At 36.6% G+C, this 21,367-nt stretch overlaps 1 protein-coding gene across 1 annotated transcript in view; it reads right to left on the reverse strand.

The window, feature by feature from the left end:
• Positions 1 to 1,118: 1,118 nt before the first annotated feature.
• Positions 1,119 to 21,367, reverse strand: part of CLIC6 (chloride intracellular channel 6) — a 69,192-nt gene continuing 48,943 nt past the window's right edge. Inside the window, exons 2-6 of the mRNA XM_072615026.1 lie at positions 9,002 to 9,111; positions 8,276 to 8,401; positions 7,459 to 7,565; positions 5,731 to 5,912; positions 1,119 to 3,249 (exon numbers count right to left, since the gene is read on the reverse strand). Coding sequence (XP_072471127.1) covers positions 3,088 to 3,249; positions 5,731 to 5,912; positions 7,459 to 7,565; positions 8,276 to 8,401; positions 9,002 to 9,111 — 687 coding nt within the window. The 3' untranslated portion in view covers positions 1,119 to 3,087. The remainder of the gene's footprint in view (positions 3,250 to 5,730; positions 5,913 to 7,458; positions 7,566 to 8,275; positions 8,402 to 9,001; positions 9,112 to 21,367) is intronic.

The raw sequence follows: 21,367 nt of genomic DNA on the forward strand, positions 1-21,367 counted from the left end.
TTATAGTGTAAATTAAAAACTAGCATGCTTTATAAGTTCAGGTTTTTATATCAGATATGCTTAAAGTGGGGCACACACACCCCTGACATCTGTCTCTTCATGAAGGAGCTAGATGATGCCAAGATTTCCTAGCCTTTTTCTTTATGATAGCCTACTTTTGATTTACCTAAGTCTTGTTGATGACGAATGGCACAGAAGGGCATGAGAAACTGACAGGAGAAATTGACTGAGAATGAAAGTTATCAATCAGGGTAAGGCATACCAATGAGTACTTCTCTCCCCACTGGGAATCCCCCAAAATACGAAGGGAAATGAAAGTTACTAATGGTTTAGAGATAGAATAAGTCAGATTTGGAAGTCACAACCAGCTTTTGGGGAACTGTTGGACTAGATTTCTAAATTCATTTCTAAATCTAAAATTCTGAGATTTTACATCACTCTCGGTCTGACAGGAAGATATTTCAAAAGCATGACCTCGTTATTTGCTTGTGTTCTTTTCCAGCCTGTTTTTGGAGGTACTGTGTTCAGGAGAAGTAATATTTACCCTCCATAATGAATGGATAATTTTGGTAACTAAGAGCCTACACATGAAAGCTTACAACATCTGAAGACTTTTCAATATATCATCCTCAAAAGAGAAATTAATTGAACAATTATTTGGCCATATTTTCTTTGTGTATAAGAGATCTGAAAGAAACAAAGATATTTTACATAAAATCATAATGTAATAAATATTTTGTACTAGCAGAACTACCTTGGGAGGTCCATTCTTTAAAAATGTTGACTTTTTGAGAGCAAATTTTAATTAGGTGCAAGCTCATGAAAACTCTGTTGGAAAACAGGAGAGGAAGCAGGTATCAATTGTTTTCATACATCCACATTTGAACTGGGAAAGAATTACAGGCCTTCCTGGCCTCTATTCTACGAGTCATAATAACCTTGATTTATCTCTTAAGTCATATGTTCAGATATTTCTAAGTGTTTTATATGGTTAATACTTCATAGATGGAGCAGAAGGCCTCAGTTTGCCCCCTTAAAACAGACCCAATTTTCTTCATTGTATTTCTTTAGACATTAATGGAGGGTAAAAAATAGAGGAAAAAAATCACTGAACGAAGTCAGTACAAAGATTGGTTTAATTTATAAATTTTTACAATCAATTCAATTTTAAGGCACATGAAGAGTACATTGATATGTGTATGCCTAGATCTTAACGTTACTTCTGCCACATTTGTGTACTAACTACTTCTATAATCCCTAAAAAGTTGTATCATAAAACTTGGGTTAAAGTAATTCCTAAAAAGAGGAGAAGGTAGAGGGAGGAGTGCACATTATGTTCTCATTGACACCACTGACAATTGCACCATGAACTAGGCACTAGGGTTCCAAAGGTTCATGGCTAAGGAACATGTGACCCTTCCTTCAACTAGCAATATTCCAATTCAAAGAAAGAAAAGTAGTCTCCACTTGATAAGTATTTTGTTCCTTTGAAATGATTTCAAGTTTTTACTTTGGGTATTTATATCTGTAATGCATATTTCGCTGTAGCCTTTGTGAATTCTATAATGTGTGCAGGATATATAAATGGAAAATAAACATTTTTAAGTCAACCGCTTAGTTAGTTTATATGATTTGGCAGAGACGTATCCCAGTAGGCAACAATTTATACTTTGGTTATGACTATCTTATTTATGACCTTAGATGGGTTATTTTCTCTCTCCAGTCCTCAGTTTTTGTCCCCCCTTCCCTACCTTGTAAGATGAGGGGGTCAAAATAGATTCACCAAAGTCCCTTCTAATACTTTATAATTCTGTGTTCTATCAACTGTCATTACATAAAGAATCTCCCCCATTACTAGTCACAAGCTGTGTCTCCACTTCCAAAAGTGCTTCCAGTACCTAACCAATAATACAAGGAGTTTTTGATTACTGGGTACAAGCATGGTATTGATAGAAACTAAAAGCCCTCTCTTTAGTCAGTTCATTTTCCCCAAAACTGCTGAAAAGTGGTCAGACTGAACTGTCTAAGCTCTAGTAAGGGTACAAAGAGATAGGAAAGGGACTCAAATACTTTCAGAAGAGAATACCTAAATAATTCATAACAGTGAACAATTAACTCTTGAAAAACTGGGAAGTCTATGAATAAAAGTGAGGGAGGGCAAGGGATGCTATTACAATTCCTTATCTGTCCCCTTAGTCCTTTATAATCTTTCTCCCAAATTTAAGTGAAGATTAAGTCTTTATGCTTTTGTGGAAAGTGAAGCAAGAGAATTTAGGTAAGAAATCCATTAAGGTAAGGAGTAAGTTTGTATATACAAGATCTATTTGCTTTCACTCCTCCTTTCAGTGCTTGAACCATTCCTCAGCCCTTTAATACCTTCGTGGAGTTGAGAGACGATGTGGTATGGTGGAGGGACACACTCACATATTACAAAGCAGAGCTGGAAGGCCTGGCTTCTAATTCCTGATATGACATGAGTAAGCTGTTTGGCCTTGAACAAATCACTTACACTCTGTGGGTCTTAGTTGTCTTCCTCTGTAAAACGATGGAGTCAGACTAAGTAATCTCTAAGGTCCCTTTGAGCTTTAAAGTTCCATGAATAATTTTTTTTAAGTTCTTCTATGGACTATTGTCAAGGGGTTTGGCAAATGTAACCTTCAGCTGTTCCTTTCATTTAAACCGACATTTCAGTTGTGAGGAATCAAGATATAAGATCATGACAGCTAAAAAATGTCTGAGAAAGAAAAACGAACAATTAAAAAAAATCAAGCAACAACTTTTACCATAACATGTCTTGCTTTGAAAGTGAAACCACTAAAATATGCAATCCTAAACCAAAGATTATAACAACCTGTTATTAACATTGAAATGGACAGGGGTGTGTATTTCACATCAACAGATATTTGGTCTATGGAGACATGTGTACAAGTAGAATGCATGCATGTTATTGAGCAGACCATACTACCAGCTTTTTTTTTTAAAGGATTGGCCATTGGCAAAACTTGAAAGAAAATAAGAGAAGATGTTCTTTTTGTACACCATTTGATCCAATTCCGTCTCTAAAGAAAACTAGCCATGATTGAGGCATCATTTCATTCTTTTCGCAACATCAGAATATGCATATTCAATCTCCTGGTCAGCAGGGCAGGTATTTGTGAACTCATCTCTAGTGTAGGCATTGTTCAAATATCTCCACAGGCCAGTCATTTCAGAGGGAAACTCAAAATTCCTGTATTTCTTGGCCACAATCTGAAAACAAAGAGAGAATAATCAGAAAAGGGAAAACCCCAGAAAGATAAGTAATCATATTAGGCAGTTCTGAAAGGGATAGCTTTATCTTCTTTCCCAGTTCCTGAGGTTATCAAACCAGAACAAAAAATCTCCTCATAGCTGCACGTAGGAAATGGAAAAGGGCAGTTTGGGGGCTCAAAAACAACACTATTTTGTGTAGTCCTGATGAAATTTGTTATTGAGATCAGCATGGGACACATCAATATTAGTGTGGCCTTCTTGGTGATAAAGAATCAAAGAGAATGCTAAAGAGTAAACAGAAACCGTTGAAGTCCAGGGCCCATGGAAAGCTCCAAAGTGACATCTTATAAAGCTTTAGTTTTGAAGAATTGACCATCCGAGCAAATTAATAAGAACTTATGACTTGTGCATCATAGAACTGGTGTCAATCAAGCAATAAATGCATAGGTGTTTGCATAAAGTGAAAAATCATTGGTACCACCTAATTCTGTGAAATTTATTTAAAAGTAATTCAATTAATGATGAAAGTGAAAGCATTTTAAAGGATATATTCTGCTATTTGAGGAATCAGAGAACCTGTACTTCACAGAAAATTATTATCTACATGATGTATACCTGTCAGGAAGAGCTACCCCTTTTTTCATTTAATAAAACTTAATTTAATGTTTCTAATCAATTCCTGATTCTTGGAAATTATAATTATAGTGTGCCCTTTGGAGTTGTGAGGATCAAATGGAATAAAATATGAAAACTACATTGTAGACCTTAAAGTATTTGTAAAGCTTCTTGTTTTTGTTTTGATTTTCTTTCAGAAGAACTCCAGAAAGGTGATTAGTCTGTTTGAAATTTTATGGACATCCTGATTTGACAATAAATACTTATAACCACTGAACAGTGGTAAGTGTTAAGAACATCACCTTATGTGGTTGTCTCCCTTTTCCTTATCTAAGCACCTTAACATTGTACTGACTAGCCGAGATTAAAAAGCATTCACTAAATATGTTTAATTTTAAATGACAAAAGAAAGATGGTGGGTGCATGTGGAGCTGTTGTGTATTACCAGTGATGGCTTCTGTGCATAAAAGAAATCAAGTACATGTATGTGTGTATGAATATATATATGTATGTATATGTATACATATGTGTGTGTATAAAATTGGTATCAGAAAAAGGTAGGAAGAGGGGAAAAAAAGTCCCTTCACAAGGAAGAATTACATGTACTAATAACTGCTTCAGTTGGTCCCAATGCCATAAATGATCTTGTTAATTTGGAGTCTTTATTCTTTTTCACTGAAATTTTAAATGTTAAAATCAGGCCACACCATTGGTCAAAGGATCAAAATAGGATCAACAAATCTACTGAAAATAAGTGATTTTGAGACAAGAATCTCAGCTCATATTTTGTTCCTCTGCTACCCCAGACGCTCCTGAACTCTACACCACAGGCACACAGTAAATGTCAACAGAGATCAGAGCTATAAGTTATTTCTTTCTTTGAGCAGAGCATCAATGTGTCTGACCACACAGAGGTTGTGGAGCTGAAAGAGACAGCAGCAGTTAAAGAGTCTACGGAATCCTTTTTTTAAAGCTAGCAGCAATGCTAACTCTGCATCACTCCTATTTCTGTATTTGTAGGAGGGATAGACCATATCCTGAAAAATGTTTAGGAGGAGGAAAATTGGTGATACAGTCAGTGGCAAAAATCATAAAAATATACAACACCATAATGAAAGAATACAAAAAGGAAAGTGTGTCTGATTAATTACAATGATCGATCTTGGTCCCAAGGAACAGATAATGAAACATACCTCCCCACTCTTGGCAGAGAACTAAGGAACTTCTAGGGAAGAATGTTGCTTAAATTGTGAGATACAGTTACTGTATTGATTGGTTTTGTTTGTTTCTCTTTGTTACAAAGGAGAATTTAATGTGAGTATGTGTAGAAAGGCGTTATATATGGAAATGCCTCTGAGAAACAAAAGAAATCAATAAAGCATTCCTCAAAGAAAGTAAATTATTTGGAAGTGTGCTTTTCCAGAGCTAGAGGGAAATTTTTTAAAGACTCTTAAAGAGTCTAAATCTTGCAAGGATCCCTGGAAAGGATGAGTTGCACCCCTAAGAAATACCAAGGGCAGTCCAACTCTACCTTGCCATCTTTCTTAGCTGCTAGAACATTGTCCTTAGCTCTGAGGCCTGTGTTGAGAGAGTATGTCTGTGTTGGTTTTTACAGATCTTCTCTTTGCACCAAAGGAGTAAAAATGGAGAAGTACCAACAGTGAGGGCAAAGTGAATGGGGACAAGCCCAGGTACCTTATGATGCTGTCTGCCATCTTGATTTCATGAATCTGAAATCAAGGTACTGATTACTAGAAATAGGCACATGGACTGGTTTTAATTCACTTCATGATTCTAGAAGGAGTTTTATGCTTGGCCAAAAACAAATGAGTTTTTCAGCACATGAGAGAAGAGAATCCAAACCTTAATGATATGGAGTTTGGGTAGGAGATTACAATCTGCTAAACTGAGCTCATTCCCATCAAGGAACTTCCTGTTGGAAACAGTGATGTCTTCTGAGCTATAGGCATCAATTTCGTCAGGCAGAGGGGTATTTAAGTAATTATCCAGTTTCCTTAAAGCCTTTATCAGATTTTTTTCCAAATCTAGAATCAGAAAAGGAGAAAAATTACAAAGAAACACAATTAGAGGTAATGTCTGCTTCAAGAGATAAGTTCTTTGGGTTTGGGAAGTCAATTTAGTTCCCTTATGTCAGACAGAGGTGGTTAGCAATGTTGCAACCATTTCAGAGGCCCAAGAAGGTCCTACTCATAAGATGATGATCTCAGCTGGAGGAAGTCTCACAACTATGCTTACTAGGTACATTACAAATTTATATTAGCCAGTTCTACTTGGGCCCTTACACCAGCAAGGAAATCTTTTTATTCTTCCCAAATTAATTCTCTATCTCACTCCCAATCAAAGCTATTCTTCTCTCCTCAAGTCTCCCACACCTCCTCCTCCTTCTTTCTGCTGAGGACTTTGTGTCTTACTTAGTTCAGAAAATTGAGATCATTCAAACTAAGCTTCTCTTCGTATCTGTTCTTTTCTCCTTTCCCCCAGTCTATCACAAAGAGGAAGCCCTTCTCTTTGCCAAGCCCATCCTCTTTACATTTAAACTTGATCACATCTCCTTTTATCTACTCTAGCACTTTGTATTCTTACTCATTCCTCCTCCCTTTCTAGAATCTTCAACTTTTCATCTACTAGTTCTTTTCATACTGCCTTCAAACATGCTCAAGGTGTCCCCATCCAAAAAAAAAAAAACAAAACCCTTCACCTTCACTAGAATCCACCATCTTCTCAAGCTATCATCGTTTATTCCTATTCAATTTATCAGATCTTTGCCCTTTCACTTCCTCTCCTGTCATACTCACTCATTAATCTTTCGTAATCTGACTTCCAACCTCATCATTCAACTGAAACCATCCTCTCCAAAATTCCTGATGACATCTTAATCATGAAACATGATGGTCATCCTTCTAGATCTCTGCAGTATTTATCACTGTTAACTATTTATCACTGTTAACTACCCTTTCCTTCTTTCTAGGTCTTTCTGAAATTATGCTCTCCTGGTTCTTCTCCTATTGGTCCGATCCTACCTTTTCAATCTCCTTGGCTGTCTCATCATCCGTGTAATGCCTCCTAACTATGGGCATACCTCAAGGCACCAAACTGGGCCTTCTTCTCTTCTATCTATACTACCTCACTAACCTTCCCTTCCTTGACTTCCTATTATCTCTAAGATAAATTCTAAATTTCTCTGTTTAGTTTTTAATGTCCTGTACAACTACATATCTTTCTAGCTTCATCTGGAATGACCTATACTAATGAAATGACAACTCTGGGTTTAAAAAAAGTTACTGTGTAGTCGCTGGTCTGCATTTGTGGTTTTCACACCAGAAGTTCTTTCCACTGATGAAATCTCAGCCTAAGTGTTAGAACCAAAAAAGAACCTTAGAAGCCACATAGAATAGCCCTCTTGCTTTAGAGATGAAGAAATTGAGTAACAGAGAGATAAAATTTTGTCTAAGATTACACAGTGTCTGAGTTTTTGGATTTCTAGGCCAGTGTTCTTCCCACAATTCCATGTAGTAGAGATCCACACCCCACCTCCAAGAGCAGAAAACAGAGGAACTGTGAGGAACTCACTCTCATTGGCATCCTTTCTTGTGTTTTTGATAAATGCAGAAAATTTTGCAAACACATCATTTCCTGCTGAGTTTGATTCCATGTGCTGGGTTGCAAGCTTAGGGTACCTGAGGAGGTGAAAATTAAAGACGTCATAGACAAGAGCTATTCTGGGTCATTGCTGTGTAGAAGGCAGAAATATTTTCTAAGAGAGAAAGGCAAAAGAAGATCTTAAAGTCCTTCCCTTTGAGGACTGTCCCCCTGCCTCCCAGAGAGTTCTCCTAACTGCATATTAGAAAGGGCTGCTCAAAGTAACATTAGCCTTGAATACTCAGAACTGAACTGAAAAGATCCCCATCTGTTCCATTTACCCCCAAATTTTTAGAGTAGGATATTGACATGAATATCACTAAAATATTTACCAAGTGCCTAATAGTACCACTGTGCTAAATGTTATTCAGTATGCAAATAGACATCAGTTTTACAGTCTCCCTTTTCAGCTGTTAAGTAGTATGAACATTCCCATCAAAACATAAATCAGTCAGCCAATCAACTAACATTTTTAAAGTACCTACAATGTGCCAGGCACAATGCTTAGCAGTGGAGATAAAAAAGAAAAGCAAAAGACAGTTCCTTCTCTCAAGTAGCTCATTGTCTAATGGGGGGAAACAATACGCCAACAATTACATCAAGTGATGTATACAGGATAAATTGAGGGTAGTCCCAGAAGAATGGAATGAAAACTTAGCTCTTTTTTGGCACCCCTTGCAAGATTTTACATTGATTTATTTTTGGAAATATCTTAACCAGACTAATCCATCAATTTCCTATGGAGTACCTTGGTGGGGCTAATTTTTCTTCTAAGAACTCCTCGATCTTATTCACATCTGTCTTTACTTCTCCATCAAAAGTCATAAAAGGTGGATTTGTTCCTGGAGCCAGATCCTGCAAGTCTGCAGGTTTCCTAAGAGGAAATAAACAATGGAGTTAGTAGGAAGCAGCAGTTTATTGATACTCATTTCCCTTATTTAATGTATCAATCTGTTCCAATTTTGCCCGAAACAGTTCTTGTTATTTGAAAGCAAATTGTCATATTCTAATCATTTTCAAAGGCAAGGGGAACAAAAAGATCCTTAATATGTTGAGTTTGATTCCCCTGATACAGACACTGAAGAAGAGTCTGAACCATGGAGTTGAGCAGCTCTACAGTGTGCCCAGCTCCATATTCTAAATGTATATGGCTGACCTTGAGTTCAAAGAGAGCTCATAATCACTGGCGGGACTTGCTCACTACCTCACACAATTCTCCTCTCCTGTAGCATATCCTTTGTGCCAAAGTTTGTACTCAAGTTTTCTATCTATGTATATATGTTGAGATAGAGGGGGTGTGTTTACGTGATTCCATTACTTTGGGGTGGGGGTGGGGGTGGGGGTACAAAGGAGAAGGGGTAGGAATGGAGGAATCAAGAGAGTATGTGAAGAGGGAAAGGACAGAAGAAAGAGAGATGAAAGAAAATTAGTTACAATCATTGAAATTAAAATTTCAATTTAATGGTCCTCTTACCTTTTCAAGTCCACTGTTGTAACATTAAATATAACACCTTTTAGCCACAGTATCATAAAAAGTCGCTGCGAAAATGGGCAATTTCCAATGCTCTCACCATCATAACCAGCCTACAAAATTAAAATAGTATTTTTAATGTCTTCAGCTAAGGTAATTTCATATTTCTAAGGTCTAAACTCCACAACAGAAATGAAATGATTTACAATCAGCTGTTGCTCTAAGGTATGCCAATTTCTTGAGTGCCTTTCTAGGACATTTTACTCTGGTTCCAAGTCCATCTAGGTGAAGTCTGACATGATCAAATGGAAGTTAGAGAAGTACAGGGGACACGGTAATAATTCAGCAGACTCTACTTCTAAGGTTGACTCTTTTGCTTTACTGAGCTCTTCTTTTCTGTCATCTATTACCTCACCACTTCCTGATAGCAGCTTTCAACTAAAATTTTGAGGAAGAAAAGAAGTTGTAGGAAAGAATGGAGGAAGAAGCATTGAGAATTCCCCCAATGTTGCCAAAGACAAACAGAATATTGTTTTTGTCCTCTTTTAAACCTATTACAAATATTACTTGTGTGACTTCTGGCAAGTCATTCAATTCCATGGGTCTCTTCACTTAACAGTAAAATGAGGGATTGGACTAAATTGCCTCTGAGATTATTCTAGCTCTAAATCTTTGATCCTATGAATGGCAAAGTGCCACCTCGCTCTAATACTCTGTGTGGTCCTTCTCCAATCCCTGTAGAATCATTTTCCATTGACATTTTTCCCTGAGAGACAGAAGAGAAGTACACAAAAGAGACCGAAAACAAAGAGACATTTTACTTCTCCTCAATTATATTAAGTTAGAATTTATACTTTTAAATGTTATAGAAAACTTATCTTCCAATTCTGAAAACCTGTAGAGGAAAAGATAGCAAAAGAGTATGAAGGTTGTCCAGTAGAAAAATATGTATTTTATAAAAGATCTTGAGAGAAGTGAAAGAATTTCCCCCACTTTCATCTTTTAAATATACTTTTCCTCATAATAATGAACATGTCTTTCTGCTACAAATTTATGTTATCTAATCTTATCCAGACCTTCATAATAGTAAGGCAATCCCTCTTCATGTTGAATTGATTCCCTATCCCACTTACCATAATGGCTCTCCCAAATGTCATCTCAATGCTAGCTTCCCACAGTACCCAACCCTTTCATCTGAGGAACTTACTTCACATTTCACTGAAAAATTGATGCCCTGGCCAAAAACTTCTTTTTCCCCTTCTCTTCCTCTCATATCACCACCTACGATCTGTTCCTTCACTCCACTATCAGATGACCTTTTCCTTGCCAAAGCCAACCTCTTTCCATTCCACTTTGATCCCATCTCCTTTCATGTTCTCTAGCACATTGCCCTCACCATCATTCCTGTTCTTTCTCTAATTTTCAACATCACCTTATATGCTGGATCTTATCTATTGTCTACAAATATGGTCATGTTTCCATCCTCAAAAAGTCCTGCTATCATCCTTTATCTCTCTTTCCCTTCTCTGCTAAATTCATTGTAAAAATCCCAGTTATATATTTATTTTTTTTTACTCTCTTCTAAATCCACCCCCTCTAACTTCTGATATGATATGAAACATAATTTTTATACGAAGCTGTTCTCTCAAGTTATCGGTGATCTATTAGCTATTAAATCAAGTGGTATTTTCTCATTTCTCATTCTGCTTGACCTCTCTGCAGCTTTTGGCACTGTGGAATGTCTCCTAGATACTCTCAACTCTCTGGGTTTTCATGGCAAGGCTCTTTCTTTATTTCCCTTCAATTCTTCTCTGTCTCCTTTGCTGGAATTTTATTCTTGTCATATCTCCTAGCTGACATTATCTCCCAAAGCCCTGTCCTGGGCCCATAGAGTGCTGGATCTGGATTCAGAAAGATGTGAGTTCTAATCTGACTTCAGACAATTACCAGTTATATTAACTTTGACTTAACCTCTGCCTACTTCAGTGTCCTCAACTGTAAAATGAGGCTAATAATAGTATCTATTTTCAAAATTGTTATGAGGATAAAATGAGATCATATTTGTAAAGTTTTTTTAAAAAACCTTAAACACCATATAAATACTATTATTATCATTATCTCATAACTTCTCATGGGTTTAATTATCATCTCTAGACAAATGACCTAAAAATACAAGTCCTAGATCTGTATATCCATCCCTAGTCTCTCCCCTGGGCTCCACTACTACATCTCCAACTGTGTAGTAGACATTTTGAACTGATTGTCCCATAGGCATCTCAAGATCAACATGTCCAAAGCAAAATTTATTATTTTCCCTCTTAAAGTCATCTCCTCTTTTGAACTTTCTTATTGCTATTGAGGACAAAATCATCATTTCAGGTTTATTACTTCAAATTCCTCCTTCACTTTTCACTCTGACTTTCCCCACATATCCAATCAGTTGCCAAATCCTCTTTTCTATCTTCATAAATCCTCCCTTATGTGTCCTTTTCTCTCCAACCTAACAAGCAGCATTCTAATTCAGACTCCTCCTGTTAACTCTCACTTGGATTATTGGAATTGTATTGCAATTGTTTTCCTGGCCTTCACTCTTTCCCAAGTCCAATCCATCCTCTACACAGTTGCCAGAGTGATTGCACTAAAGTCTTAGTTTGGCTGTGTGGAATCAAATATAAACACCTCTGTTTGACATTGAAGGCTCTTTACCATCTGGTCTCTTCTGACCTTTCCAGTTTTCTCACAATTCATTCTCCTCTGTAAACTCTACAATCTAGCAATACCACCTTTCTTCTTGATAGGTTTTTTTTATTGATTTTAAAAAAAATTTTTGTCCATGAATAAGTAATCATTATTCTCCTTCCCACCCTCCTCCAACTGAAAAAAAAATAATTCTTGTAACAAATATGCATAGTTTAGCAAAATAAATTACCATGTCATTCTTGTCCAAAAATATTTCTCACTCTGTATTTTAAATTCTTTTTCTGTCAAACTTCACCATTGGTCCTGTCCTTGGTCATTATACTAATCAGAGTGCAAGTCTTTCAAAGCTATTTAACTTTCATGTTTCTTTGTATCATATAAATTGTTCTCCTGGTCCTGTACCCTTCACTCTGTATCAATTCATATGAGACTTATGAAGTTTCTCTGAAACTATCCCTTTCATCATTTCTCACAATGTAATAATACCCCATTACATTTGCATACCATAATTTCTTTAGTCATTCCCCAGTTGATGGGTACTTCCTTAATTTCCTTACTGTTCCTTACTTAAGACACTCCATCTCTCCTCTCTATGCCTTTGCACTGACTGTTGCTTATGCCTGGAATGCTCTCCATCCTCAATTTGACCTCTTGACATATCTAGCTTTCTTTAATACTTAGCTCAATTACCACCTTCTGCAGGCTTTCTCTATTTTCCATTTGAGCTTTCCCCTTTAAGATTACCCTCTTTTTACTTGATATATAGCTCATATGTGTTTATTTATGCATTGTTTCCCTCATTCACATGTAAGTTTCTAGAGGATGACAATTTTTCTCTTTCTTTGTATCCCCAGGCATAGTGGTGGGCACATAGAAAGTGCTTAATAAATGCTTGTTGATATTGATTGCCCTTCTGGCAGTGCAGTATGTGGGTAGTAAGGTAGCAAAGAAGAGAAGAAAGTGTCTGATCTTACAATGTTTCACACCTCCTTTGAGAAGAGCATTTATTATTAAAACTGATAAATTCTTCTTTCTCTGTCTCAGCATTCTACTAAATAAATCCATAATAATGCAAGAATGCTAAAAAGACCAGGATGAGATTTGGACACACTCTTCAGTAAAGGACTCATGTGATTTCAAGTGAAATCCCAACACATAGCAAAAACAAAGGATATTTAATAAATTAATTCTCTATACCAAAGCAATACAGACAAGACCTGAACAAAAAAGACAGCCTAAGTGACCTTTCTTTTGTATAGTGAGGAAAAGAGAACTAAAATGTGGCAGAGTAGGAAGAGAATTAGACTAGAAGTCAACCAACTTTGCTCAACTACCTACTTGCTGTGTTACCATAAGTAAATTGCTTATTTCATCTGGTCCCCTCATCTATAATACCCTTATCTATAAAACCAGGTGGTTGGACTAGATAGTCTCTTGGATTCTAATTAAGTTCTAATCTTCCATGATGCTATGGTCATATCACTCTAAGAGAACATAATCCTCCATGAAGCTCAAATTACTTACAAGAAGGTATAACAAGTAAAGGGGCTATATCTGAGGTACTTGAGGCAAGATGGCAGCCATAGAACCTCAATGCAATGACCAAAGACAAAAAATGCTACAAATTGCCTTCCCTAAGCCTAATATTGTAGTCCACAATAAGAAGATTTGAGAGGCTATCTATGTGCATTTCTCTGGGAGAATTTTGCTTGAGCCTAGAACTGGAATGGGAAAAGGTATACAGATGGTATCCAAAGTTTTCTATGATTGGATTTAACTAGAAAAGAGAAGATAGTGGATAACTATAAACCTAATTTTGGGCCACATGGCATGGGCTACTGCTTCTTCCTTTCTTATCACTCTCTGATATATTTCTCTACACCAAAGGTTCCTGAGCACTCAAAACAACTGAAAATTTTGAGGTTGTTACGGAGATGGTGGGAAGGGAAAGACAGTAACAATGAATACCATCTGTCTATACCTTCATTCTTATCACCTGGACTATGTTAATAGCCTCCAAACTGATCTGCTTTTCTTTTGACTCTACCCTTCTCCCTTCCATCTTCTACACAATGAGCAAATGACCTTCTGACCATTTCATTCCCCTATTCAAAAACTTCAGTGGCTCTCTGCTGTCTTCTGGATAAAATATTCATCAGCCTGACATTTAAGACCTCCTACAATGTGAATGTAAACTAACTTTCCAGTTACACTTCACATTACCCCCTTTCATACATTCCTATGTTCCAATCACACTGTTCCCAGAACATGATGTGCTATCCCTCATCCCGTCCTGTACTTATACAGACATAAAATGTGCTTCCTTTACAAAAATAAGTTAAAAGATTGTACTTGCCCTCAAAGAGGGCAAAAATTTACAGAGAAGAAAGTATCAAGGAGGAGAGCGTGATCAGCAGGGTCAACAACTGAAGAAGTCAAGGATTGAGAAAAGGTCACTGGATCTGGCAACTCAGATCATTAGTAACTTTGGAGAGAACTGTTTCGGTAGAATGATAAAACTGGGAGCCATGTTGCAAGGGGTTAGGAAGAAAAAAAGTGGAGACACCTATTAGAGATGCCATTTTCAAGGAGTTTAGTGACAACAAGCAGAAGAAATACAGGGCAATAGTTAGCTAGAATGCAAGGATAAAGTGAGGGGTCTTTTTGAGGATAGAGGAGACATGGGCATGTTTGTGAGCAGTGAGGAATGAGCAGTGAGGAGACAGGGAGAGACTGAAAATAAATGAGAGTGGTGATGACAATGGTTGCAGTCTGTTGAATAAGATGAGAAAGAATGGGATCACTTGAACAGGAAGAGGGTAAGGCTATCTCCTCATGTAAAATGGGTGAAGGAGAAGATAGTGGCAGAAGGCATCTCAGTGATATAAGATAAAAGAGAGGGTAAAAGAGTGAGCTCATGGCCTCAATTTTTTTCTGTAAATGTGAGGCAAGGTTCTCAGTTGAGAAAGTAGGAATAGGGGAAGCCATTGGAGATTTGAAAAGCCACTGCGGAGAGTAAAAGAGTGGGTTGATAAGAGAGGTACAGATGGATTTCCTAAGTTACCCAGTTGAGGTTGGGTAGCATAAATTTGTAGTGAACCTCACCAAAAGAGTTGCATGATTTTGTCCACCCTCATTCCGCAGCATGTTTGTAGGAACAAAGACAGCCAATGGCCAGTGAGCCAAAACAGAGGCTTGGTATGGTATAATCAATGAATTGATAAAGAGGCTAGAGATTTAAGAAAGGAAGACAGTGTACAGTTGAATTAGGTCACCAAGGATTTAAGGGAAAAGAGGAGGGAGTGACTAGCGCATGGGAGATGGCCTGGGACAGAAGTGAAGGATCAAGATTTTAGAGGTAATGGTACAAAGAGTAGGGTTTTGTAAAGATTAAAATCACTGCTCTGGAGAAGATGGAAGATGCTCAGCCTGGCCCCTTGCCACTTTCCCTCAGGGGACATAGTCTTCTTCAAAAATCCCTACAGCATTTTCTAGTTCTCTCCTTTCCTCCTAGCATCTACTGCCCTGTATCATACTTTTTCTGAGTAGAGGCAACTAGATGGCACAGTGTTTAGAGTGCTGGGCTTGGAGTGAGAAAGACCTGAATTAAAATTTATAACTAGTTACTTCCTAGCTTCATAACCCTTGACAAGTCACTTAACATTTGTCTGCCTCAGTTTACTCATCTGTAAAATGGGGCTAATAATGGGACCTATCTCACAGGGTTATTATAAGGATAAAATGAGATAATACTTGAAAAGCACTTTGCAAACCTTAAAGCAACATATATGTGTACATATATATGTGCATGTGTAATAAATACACATATATTATATAATATGTACATATTACATACATATTATATATGCAAACTATTATAACTACAGGGCATGTTAAACCCACTCCCTACTACAATGTAAGCCCCTTGAGAATAGAAACATTGTATTTCTGAAACTTAGAACAATGCTTTAAATAAATGCTTAATAAATGTTTGTTTTCACACTGGAGGAATCATAAGGTCCAAGTACAGTGCCTGTGTGTGAGAATGTCCCCAAACAATTCTCCTTTCTTCACCTTAGAGCAAAACCAAATGTATTCTCATCCCTGCTACCTCCTCTCTCTCCCAACCTGTACTAAAGAAAAAAGAAAGCTGTTTTATTTTATTTTTAATTTCCACGGCTGTCTTGTTATTCTTTAAAATTGTGCTACATTTCAATAACTGCAGCTTTTAACAGACTCAAGCAAAGAAAAGGGGGAAGGGGTACAAAAGAATGGGGACATTCAACCACATACCTCTTTTAGCTAGTCTGGACTTGCAGCCTTTTAAAGCTCATATTTTATAGTAGTTATACTAAGTACAGTAAAGCCCCAAATAAGTCTGCAGAGTGGTGCAATCATTTTTTCTGACTTGTCTCTTTAACCTTTGGAGTCCTAGTCTAACTCATTTTGAATGCAATGAAATCCCTGCTTAACTATGTGTATTTTTTCATTGTTGGATTTGTTGATAAAACTCACCTTCACAAAGAGCTCTGTGTCTGGAAATGAGCATCTTTAATGCAGAAAGTAGTTTTCAACCCTGTGCTCCAAAGAATAATTATATTGTGTGAGCCTCTTAATTTGCTCCATCTCTTTAATGATCTCAACCTCTGTATCAAGTCAATGTTTTTCCTGGTAATTGTCCTACTCCTCTCCATTTCCTGTATCCTGGCAGCTACTATGGAAGCAGAGTTAAATGAATGGGGGCCAGGGATATGCCATTGTTAGCAGACTCCACTAAGGTCCCAGACTTTTAGAGACTCAGCGGCAGATCTGACATCTGGCTTGTTGGTGGCAGGAGCGTCTGTGTGGCCAGAATGTCCATGATTTATATGATAGTCATGAAAGCTGCCTTTGCACATTATCCCCCAGGGTCACTTTAAAATCACAGAGTTCAAACTAGTATGGCTGTTTGACTGAAGGCTGAACAACATTTTAGACGCATTAACTGGCTGCCACCAGTGGCAATAAAACAGGATTTACATATGCAGTATTGCCTCATCTTAAATTACTCTTAAAAGAAATCTGTCTCAGTTGGTTGTAAATGAGGGGGTTACGGGAACATGGTGGGAGTGACTGGGACATCTTGCTGCCTAATTTTATTACTTTAATGTGCTTCAGTACCAGGACGTGCCAGCAAAAATAAAGGAGAGGATACATAATCCGTAGCCCATTAATGAGCGATGAGAATTCTGTCTTTATAATATTCATAAAATAGACAAGATAATGGGATAAATACATGTAAATGAGGACCTGATCAACTGACAATATCAAAATAAACGAGAAATTTTATCAAATAAAGTCAATCCACAAGCATTTATTAAGCACCATACTAACTGCCAGACTGTACTGAGGAGAATAAAAAAGGCAAAAAATTGTTCTGCTTTCAAGAAACTCACAGTCTAATGGGAAGGAAAGTTTTTAAAAGTCTTATTTGTGAACAGTAACAACTCTCTAGGCTAATCTTAAGATTTCTCAACCATGGGAAATTTGTGTGTGTGTGTGTGTGTGTGTGTGTGTGTATTTTTAATACATTCAAATTAAGCAGGTTAGGAGATAAAAATGTCTTCCCTGCTTCCCATCAGTTGTTGAAGACAACTTTGAACAACTCAGAATTGTATGTTCTGCTTTTAAAACTCAACTTTTTAAAGAGCTTGATGCTCTTTAGGTTTCAAATTTTTCAGGTTTCTATTTGAGATCACTGAAATTTCTGCTGATTTTCCCTTCAAAAAATACTGGAGTGAAATGAACAATATAGCAGCCTGCATTATTAAAAAATGGATAAGTTAGTATTTGCTCTCCTTTAATCAAAACTTATTTTAAATATATCTGTATGGTTTCCTGTTTCACACTGATTCAATCTATTTGAAACTCAGAAAAAAAATACTTAATTTTAGTGTCTTTTGCTGTAGGCAAAAAGAATCTCATTCAATTCAATAAACAATGATTAAGGGTTTAAGATACTGTACAAAGTAATTGTTTATGATACAAAGCTATGAAATGGTTTATTCTCAAAAAGTTAAAAAGACCAAAGTTTAGTTGTTGTTGTTGTTTTTTTAGCATGGATTTGAAGCTTTATAAACTATCCAAAGTCATTATTTAAAGACAACTATCCAAAAAATGATATCTACAATATGGGTAGTTCCACATGTAAGTTTCATCACATGTAGTTTGAAAGTGATTTTGCTGGAATGGGTAGTCCCTCTATTGAGTCAGATCACAATTTATATATTAGAGTATTAGAGAATTGTCTAAGGCTCATAGAACATAAGCAATTTCCCTGGAGTAACATAGCTAGTAAGTTCCAAAGGAAGGATTTCAAGTCCAGCATTATATCATAGCTGTCTTTCTACGGTCAATAACAAGGATGCCTTATTCATTGTATAATATTGCTTTTCTTTCTTTTCTTTCTTATTTCCTCCTTCCTTCCCTCCACAATTCCTTCTTTTTCTTTTTTTTTCTTCTTTTCCTTCCTTCTTTTCTTCCTTCATCCCTTCTTTCTTTCCTCCCTCCCTCCTTTTCCATTTCTTGAATTGAATCGACAAAACTTGAGTAGAGCAAATCACCTAAGTCCACATGTTTTGGTTTCAGCTTATTCTTCTACAATCTGCACAAATAATGTCATATCAAGCAAAAGGACCTTTATTTATATGTTCAGTTGTCTTTGAAGTGACAAAATGTAAATTTTGTCCTTTCTTGGGATAGGGAAAGAAGAGGATCACTTTGTTGTGAGCCACATCGTGGAAATATGTCATTCAGACTCTTCTGGGGCTCATTTTTCTCTGTGCAAATGAGAAAATAGCAATAGGTGACCTGTAGGTGTCCTAGGAAGGAGAGAAGCTCTGCCATATGTTTATATGCAGTGCCTGGAAGGTACCTGTCATCGATCAGTCTGTTATGAACAACAGACTAGTTTGGGAGATGATTCTAAACCCACATAACTAGCCATATGATGCCTCTAAGCCTCTTTCTATTCATTCTCCTGGACCACATTGTGTTGAGCTTCTACTAGATTCATGCTATTTAGTCTTCACAACTACACTCTACTTTTCTTTCTGGCTTGGCTTTGGAAAGGAGTTCTTTAGTGCTGTAAGTTTAGTAATGCCATGACAATGGTTGTCCCCTCCTCATATTGGAAGGGACATGTATATATATATATATATATATATATATGTGTGTGTATGTGTATGTATGTATGTATGTGTGTGTGTGTGTGTGTGTGTGTATGTGTGTATATATATATATATATATATATATATATATACCTATACCTACTCCACTGCTTTTGTTTTCAATAGTTCATGCTTCCCTCCAGGGGCATTTGCTCAAGTTTATGTCAGGTTCTCATTGTTATCTTAGGTTCTAAAGATGCTTGAAGAGATAAAGAATTAATACCCATGTTACTTCTCCCCTCTGCGACATTAACTTAGACACTTTTCTTCAGGAGAAATATTCAGAGATGACTTTAGAGAATTCCAGTAAAAAGCAGTCAGGCTCATTAAACACAAAAGGAATGTTGCATATTCAAAGAAAAGCATCTAGGTGGTAAAATGGATAGTCAGGAAGATTCATCTTTGTGCGTTCAAATCTGACCTCTGACACTTAGTGGCTGTGTAACCCTGAACAAGTCATTTAGCCCTGTTTGACTCTGTTTCCTCATCTGTAAAATGAGCTAGAGAAGGAAATGGCAAACCACTCCAGTATCTTTGCCAAGAAAACCCTATATCAACTCATGAAAAGCTGAACATAACTAAAGTGATTCAACAACAACAGATATTCAAAGAATCATGGCATTGGTACTCAAAGAAAGTATATTCAAATCTCAGCTCTACTACTTTGCAAAATCATAGAATTCCTGAGTCAGAATGAACTTCAACATCCACCTCTTCTCATTTATACCTGAAAAACAATCTACCAGACAAGTGGCTATCCAGTATTTATAGAAAGAGAAAGATAATAATAATGAAAAAGAATACACTATCTCCCAATACAGCACATTCCATTTGAAGATAGCTTTAGTTGTGTAGGAGTTTTTATGCCAAACCTAAATTTTCCTCTTTGGAATTTCCACTCATTGCTCCTAAATCTGTCCTCTGGGGCCAAACAAAGCAAGTTTAATCCCTCTTTCATATGACAGCCTTCAAATACTTGAAGACATTTATCATAACATCCAGAATCTTCTTTTCTCAACATATCCATTTCTTTCAACTGATCCACTTATGACATGAGTTAAAGGCACTTGCTTCACCATTTCGGTTGCCTTCTTCTATAATCTCTTTAGCTGATTAACTTCCTTCCTAAAAGATGGTGCCCAAAACTGCTCCTGGTAATTCAACTATGGTCTGACCAAGCAAAGTATAGGAGAACTCATTCTTGCAAACTTTGTCTCCCTTGTTCAATTGTTTCAGTTGCGTCTGCCTCTTTGTGACTCCATTTGGAGTTTTCTTGGCAAGGATACTGTAGTAGTTTGCCATTGCCTTCTCCAGCTCATTTCACAGATGAGGAAACTGAGGCAAACAGGGTTAAGTGACTTGCCCAGAGTCACACAGCTGGTAAGTATCTGAGACCAGATGTGAACTCAGGTCTTCCTGACTCTAGGTCCAATGCTTTATCCACCTCACCATCCTTAATGTAGTCCAAAACTGCATCAACATTTTGCAAGCTTTCTTTTTTTTAATACTTTAAAAAAATCAATTTAACATTGTGCAAAGCTCTAGAACTCAGTTTCCTCAGTTGTAAAAAGAGGAGGTTAGACTGTTGGGACACCCTATATATATATACATATATATACTATATATGTATGTATATGTATATATGTGTGTGTGTGTGTGTGTATATATATATATATATATATATATATATATATATATATATATATATATATATATATATATATATATATATATATATATATATATATATATATATATATATATATATATATATATATATATATATATATATATATATATATATATAGTGGAAAGCACACTGGCTCCAGAGTTAAATGAGCTGAAATCTGGCCCCTGAGATCAAAGTGATCCTTGACATTCTTTCAGCTCTGAATCCTATAATCTCAATACTAGAATAATGGTACAGTGAGAAGTCATAATTTTAGAGTTAGATGGGACTATTTAATCTAACTTCCTCCTCTTAGAGATGGGGAAAATGAGGCTGAAGGAGAAGAAATGATTTGCCCAAGAACACAAACTTAGTAAATATCATGGACAAGCTGTGAGAATCCTTTCTACTACACTACTGAAGTCCTAATATACCAAATTAAGAAGAAAAGTGCTTTCAAGTAAAGAAAATTCAACAATGACAGGAAGAAGAAAATTAAAATGGTCCACAAAAAGATAATTTTTTTAAAAATTCAGAAAGAAATAATCAACACCAGATCACCAAACAGTTGCTAACTCTCCAATCCAACTAGACTCAGCCTATAGCTGAGTTGTCTTCCTTCCCCAAACCCTAGGCTTGACAAGAATTTCAGGCTTTAAATTTTGGAGTTCACCATTTGTCAATAGTAGAAGGGAAACCTACTCCCAGAAGAGTTTGAAGTTGGTGAATCAGAGGAGCTTTGAGACTCAAGAGGAAGATAAAGAGATGGTGGTAGAGGTGTATGGAGACCTA

The sequence above is a fragment of the Notamacropus eugenii genome, chromosome 5 (genome assembly GCF_028372415.1).
Source record: "Notamacropus eugenii isolate mMacEug1 chromosome 5, mMacEug1.pri_v2, whole genome shotgun sequence".
Lineage (NCBI taxonomy): Eukaryota > Metazoa > Chordata > Mammalia > Diprotodontia > Macropodidae > Notamacropus > Notamacropus eugenii.